Source organism: Cygnus atratus, chromosome 2 (assembly GCF_013377495.2).
Source record: "Cygnus atratus isolate AKBS03 ecotype Queensland, Australia chromosome 2, CAtr_DNAZoo_HiC_assembly, whole genome shotgun sequence".
Lineage (NCBI taxonomy): Eukaryota > Metazoa > Chordata > Aves > Anseriformes > Anatidae > Cygnus > Cygnus atratus.
Window position 1 is genome coordinate 150,274,784 of NC_066363.1, and position 6,390 is coordinate 150,281,173.

The following is a 6,390-nucleotide window of genomic DNA, read 5'->3' on the forward strand; positions in this document are numbered from 1 at the left end:
AATTAAAAATAAAAAATAATATTTTCTTTTCTTTTTTTTTTCTTTCTTTTTTTTTTTTTTTAATTTTTCTTTCCGGGTGGGGGGTGCTGCGGGGCGGTGGGAGGGAGCCGCAGGTGCCGGGGAGGGGGTGGGGGGGGGTTCGCGCTGCTTCCCGCGGGCGCGGAGCGGCCGGGAGGGGGCGCGATGTCCCCACGGTAGCAGCGGCGGCCGTGGGAAAGCGGGGCCGCCCCCCAGCGCCGGCGGGAGCCTCACCGGTGGTGGGGTGGAGCCCCCCCTCCCCATCCGTCCTTTCCCCCCCCCCCCCCCAAATTCGGTCCTCCCGTCCCGTGGGGCGGCCCTGAGCTTTGCATCCTGCCCTGGGGGTTGTGCTTTCGTAAATAAAATAAAATAAAATAAAATAAATAAATACAATTTTAAAAGTGGGGAGGGGGATATATAAATAAATGGGAATAAAAAAATCCCAGCGGGGATGGGATAAGTGCGGGGGGGGGGCGGGGGACGGGACACGCTACGTCCCGTGCTGCGGAGAGCGGAGGGGCTTCGCTGGGGAGGTTTAGGGGGGCTGGGGGGATTTGGGGAGGGAGCAGGGGGTGAGGGCTCAGCACGGGGGGGGGCTCGGGAAAACCGCGGGTGCGGCGGTGGGAGGGATGGGGGTAGCAGCTAACGGTCCTGGGGGGCCGGGCAGCGAGATGGGGGCGTCCCGTCGGGGGTGGGCACCGGGAGCTGGGGGGTGGGCACCGGGAAGGGGAAGGGACTGAGAGTGGGCAGGGGACAGCCGGGGTGTGACAAAACGGGCTGCAAGGTGACCCCCGCGGGGCTGTGCCCCCCCACCCTACACCCCCACATCCCCCCCCCCCCCGCAGCCTCCTTCTTCCATGTAATCCTCCCGCAAAGGCGGGATAAGAAAGCGGCGACCCGGGGCGGGGGGTGCCCGAGTCGGAGCCCCCCCGACGAGGCTGGGCGCGCACCGGAGCCCCCCTACATGAAGGGGGGGGGGGTGTTGGAAAAAGGGGCTGAACCCCCCCCCCCCTTGTGCCCTGCCGGGGTGCGCTGACCAAGGAGGGAAACGGAGAGGAGCAACCTTTTAATCCCTCCTAGTAATTTTTTTTTTTTTTTTACTATGTTTACTTCCGACCTCTCCTTGCGCAGCTCGTAGTAAGACGGGTGGAAAAAAAAAATAATTAAAAATAAAATAATAAAAAAATAAAAAAAACCACCGCGGAGCGCTGCATCGCCTCCCCCCAGCCCTTCCAAACCTCCCGGCGGAATTAAAGGCCGGGGGCTGGGGGGGGGGGGGGCACGCGGAGCTCCTCGGCCGCCCCCTCGCGGTGCCGCCCTCCCCGCGGCCAGGCGCGGAGCCCTGCGCGCCCGCTGCCGAAGGGGGGCGCGGGCGGCGGCGGCGGCGGCGCGCACGGCGGGAGCGAGCGGGGCCCCGCGGTGCTGCCCCCGCCCCGCGGCACCTCTCGCCCGCCCCTCGCCGGCGCTTTAAAGGAGGAAAGCAACTAAACTTCTATTGTACCAGACAGAGCGCGCCGCGCCGCCTTGGACCGTACAATCTGATTCCCCTTCTCTTCGCTGCTCCTTGATTTTTTTTTTTTTATTATTTTTTTTTTTCCTGAACCTTGGTGGGAGGAAGAGATCTACGTTCTCCCGGCGTTTTGTCTTTTTTTTTTTTTTTTTCCCGTCCTATCCGGCGGTTCTTTTTATAATTTTATATATATATATATATATATATTTTTTCCTTATTTTGTTGGTCCCCGCACCGCCCGCAATAATTGCCTCGCTCCGTTTCGCAGCTGGCGCCTTGGAGAAGCCGGTGAGTCGCGGGGCTCCGCTTTTCCCATCACTCGATCCGCCGCGGTCGTGGCTTGGACTGACAGGGCTGCTGACACCCGGGACCGCCGGGGCTGCGCTCCGAGGACGGGGACACCGACGGTGCCCCCCCGGGGGACGCTCCCCTGCGCTGGGGCACCGGCCGTCCCCATCTTTTCGCTTGCTCTCGGCTCTTCAAATATCTATATATTTATTTTTTTTTCGGGGGAGGGGAAGCATTTGCTTCTCCCGCGTATGCACGGGCAGGTTATGGTTATTGCACATTCTGCCTATATCCATATATATGGGTATATATATATGGATATATGGGCATATATATGTATATATATATGCGTGTATATGTGTGCGTGTATATATATATTTTTATATACATATATATATATGCGTGTATATGACAAGACCTGGCAAACTTTGCCGAGGTCCCTGCCCGTCCCCGCGCGTTGCCCGCACGCCCAGGTGCGTGGCAGGGGAGCAGCCCCTCTGGGTGCTGGGAGCTCCCCGCAGCTCGCCCTTCCCTTCCTTCCCTTCCCGGCTCGATCCCCGATCCCCGATCCCGGGCTGGCGGAGCGGCTCCGGGAGGGAAGGAAGGGGGCTTCGTGCCGGAGCCGTGCCCCGTGTGAACGCGGCGGCTGCGGAGGGGCGGCGGGAGGGAGCCGTGCCGAGCCGAGCAGGGCTGCACAGAGCTGCCGAGCTGCCGGAGCCCCTCCGGGAGAGCCGCGGGGAGGGTGGTCGGGGCGGCACCGGGAGCTGCCCCCCTCGGTAGATCAAGTCGCGCCTCCGACTTGGGAGAGGGTGAGGGGAGGTCGTACCTTTTTTATTATTATTAGCATGGATTTTATTATGATTTTTTAACATTATTTTGAAACCGACTGCGTGTTTTTTTTTTTTTTTTTTTTTGCCCGTCGGCACGGCGCGGGGAGCCGGGAGGGAGCGCTGCGTGCTGGGGGGCGGTCGCCCCTTTAGGGTCGCGGGGGGGAGGGGGAGCCGACCCCCGAGGCTCACCCCGGCTCCCCCTTGTTTCCCCCCTCCCGCAGGCACCAGCCGCCGCGATGCCTCTCAGCGCCAGCTTCCCCAGCAAGAACTACGATTACGACTACGACTCGGTGCAGCCCTACTTCTACTTCGAGGAGGAGGAGGAGAACTTCTACCTGGCGGCGCAGCAGAGGGGCAGCGAGCTGCAGCCCCCAGCCCCGTCCGAGGACATCTGGAAGAAGTTTGAGCTCCTGCCCACGCCGCCCCTGTCGCCCAGCCGCCGCTCCAGCCTGGCCGCCGCCTCCTGCTTCCCCTCCACCGCCGACCAGCTGGAGATGGTGACGGAGCTCCTCGGGGGGGACATGGTGAACCAAAGCTTCATCTGCGACCCCGACGACGAGACCTTCGTCAAATCCATCATCATCCAGGACTGCATGTGGAGCGGTTTTTTCCGCCGCCGCCAAGCTGGAGAAGGTGGTCTCCGAGAAGCTGGCGTCCTACCAGGCGGCCCGACGGGAGGGGGGTCCCACAGCCCGGCCCGGCCCCACGGGACCCCCCACGGGGGGACCGCCGCCTCCGCCTCCTCCCGGCTCCGCGGCATCGGCCGGGCTCTACCTGCACGACCTGGGCACCGCCGCCGCCGACTGCATCGACCCCTCGGTGGTCTTCCCCTACCCGCTCAGCGAGAGAGCCCCCAGGGCCGGGCAGCCCGGTGCCAGCCCCCCGGCACTGCTGGGCGACGACACGCCGCCCACCACCAGCAGCGACTCGGGTGAGTGGGGTCCACGCGTGTTTTTTGGGGGGGCAAGCGGGCGGACGCGCACCCCGACCCGCTTCTTCTGTTCTCTCTCCCTCCTATCGCGCACGGGTGTTTTAAATGCCACGTTAGCGAGGCTCCCTGCGAGTTTAGTTCCTGGAAAAAACAGCCCGGCTTTCCCTCCAGGGGTGGAGGGAGGAGGAAAAAAAAGGGAAAGAAAAAAAAAAAAAAAAGGAGGGAGAAACTTTCATAACGGGGTCAGAGTCGGACTTCGGAGCCGGAGCAGCGTCCAAGTGGAGCTGCTTCCCAGTGACATCTGGGGGCCGGCAAGGAGTTAACCCCAGCCCGAGAGCCGCAGGGAGAATGTGCAAGCAGGGAGGTGCTAGTGAAAGTGACTGCGAGGAGTGAATGGGGCTGGGAAAGTTTTAGAAATGCTTCCTTAGGTATTTGACAGCGTGTTCCGTCCGCTCGTAAATCTGGTTTGAAAGCGAGTTTCTACTCAAAGCACTACAGCCTTCATTTTTTTTTTCCTTGGATTTTCCACAAATTAACAGATCAAGAGAGATTCCGAAAATGTCTCTGAATACACGTGTGTTAAGTAAGCTCTCTTGAGGCGTGGCCAAAGCCTGCTAAATCCTTAATTAAGGACAGCTTGAGTCTAGGAGCTTCGTTGTGCTTTGCTGCTGACAACCGAGGTTAAATTTTCCTGCTATCTTTCATACGCGCCTCGGGATTACGCAAGATCTTTGCAAATTTTGAAACCAGGGAGTCAGGGCTCTGAGTGCACTCGGTGCGTCCTATTGCTCTTGAAATGCTGCTTATTGAAGGAAAGGCTCTTGAGGAGGGCAAGTGGAGTCTCGCAGCATCGAGTGGGTTTAATATGGGTTTGCCAATGGGTTCCTCGCACTGCGGCTCGGAGTAACCCCTCCGTCATAAATACAGCAGTGCTGGGAGTTTTTGCACAGATCGGCTTACAATTCTTTTTTTCTTTTCCTCTCCAGAAGAAGAACAAGAGGAAGATGAGGAAATTGATGTTGTTACATTAGCTGAAGCGAACGAGTCCGAATCCAGCACAGAGTCCAGCACAGAAGCATCCGAAGAGCACAGTAAGCCCCACCACAGCCCGCTGGTTCTCAAACGGTGTCATGTCAACATCCATCAGCACAACTACGCTGCTCCTCCCTCCACCAAGGTGGAGTACCCAGCTGCAAAAAGGCTAAAGTTGGACAGTGGCAGAGTCCTCAAACAGATAAGTAATAACCGAAAATGCTCAAGTCCCCGCACGTCAGATTCAGAGGAGAACGACAAGAGGCGAACGCACAACGTCTTGGAGCGCCAGAGGAGAAACGAGCTGAAGCTGAGTTTCTTTGCATTGCGTGACCAGATACCCGAGGTGGCCAACAACGAGAAGGCACCCAAGGTTGTCATCCTGAAAAAAGCAACAGAGTATGTTCTCTCCATCCAGTCGGACGAACACAGACTGATCGCAGAGAAAGAGCTGTTGAGGCGGAGGAGAGAACAGTTGAAACACAAACTTGAGCAGCTAAGGAACTCTCGTGCATAGGAACTCTTGGGCATCGCTTAGGGTAACCCAAACTAGACTGAAATTATGATAAAATATTAATGTTTCTAATATCATTCATGAACTACACCAGTCCATCAAGTATGGAACTATTGCAAGTGCATGCTGTGCGAATTAACTTGAGACTACACAACCTTGGCTGAATCTCCAAACGGTTTGGCCAGAACCTCAAAACTGCCTCATAATTGATACTTTGGGCATAAGGGATGATGGGACATTCTTCATGCTTGGGGATGAACTCTTCAACTTTTTTTTCTTTTAAAATTTTGTATTTAAGGCATTTTTTTCTTATGAGAATTCCAAAAAAAAGTTGTCCCCAGATTGCTGTATATATTTACACATCTTCTTGCCATGTAAATACCTTTAATAAAGTCTTTATAGAAAAATGTGCAACATTAATACGCAACAGTTGTGGCAACTGGATTTATACTTGTCTTGAACTTCTGTGCCATAACATTTCACAGTTTTTTTTTTTATTTAAATACATTTTTCTTTTAAAGAAATGATTTTTATTTTGTTTTTAGATAAATAAATATTTGCCCAAAATATAATTAGCTAAATCCTGTGTAAAGACTTTGCTTTGTTTTCCAGTGTTGTCATTAGATGCTTATTTCTGTGACATCCTTCTCTCTGTCATCACAGCAGTGACCTGACCAAAGTCAAAGTGGGTTTAGGCAAGAGGAAAATTTTGCAGTTTAGCAGGGAGTTTGGTTCCTTTTCTTTCCCCCTCCTCTCCTATTAATCCAAGTAGACAAGACCAGTGCTCTTAGAGTTTTGCCAGTCCAGCTGCTGTTGCCACCAGTGCCCTAACAAGGGGGCTGGCAGTAGTGTCCATCCTGGCAATCCATCATCTCTGCCTGCCGAAAGTGAAGCGGAGCCATTGTATTTTTACACCAGCAGCCCCAGTGTATTGGCTCTGCATTCTTTCCAAATAAGTTTAATTATGTTTTAGGGGCATAACCTTTGTCGGCTATGTATTTGGAGGACTGCTTTGTAGTAGACTCACCTTAATTGCTTCCTGTTTGATTTTGAACAGAAGTTAAATGGGATAACAAAATAAACCAAGGCGGTAAGTGCTGACGTGGTTAAAACAACAGCACTGTTTCCCCTTTTAAGAGGTGAAATCAGCAGAGACAACCTTCCTAGGCAAACACCTTAACACTTTATTAACTTGAATAGTTACTTGGGATTTCAGGGAATGCAAAGATCAAAGTCAAGGAGCACACAGAACCACACAATTATAGCA

The 6,390-nt window shown here is 54.7% G+C and overlaps 1 protein-coding gene across 1 annotated transcript; it reads left to right on the forward strand.

Annotated features, from left to right (window-relative positions):
- Positions 1-1,521: 1,521 nt before the first annotated feature.
- Positions 1,522-5,695, forward strand: MYC (MYC proto-oncogene, bHLH transcription factor). Its single transcript, XM_035556277.2, is given in 4 exon segments — positions 1,522-1,816; positions 2,868-3,251; positions 3,253-3,577; positions 4,564-5,695. Coding segments are annotated over 3 exon segments (1,257 nt in total). The 5' UTR covers positions 1,522-1,816; positions 2,868-2,882; the 3' UTR covers positions 5,127-5,695.
- Positions 5,696-6,390: the final 695 nt, after the last annotated feature.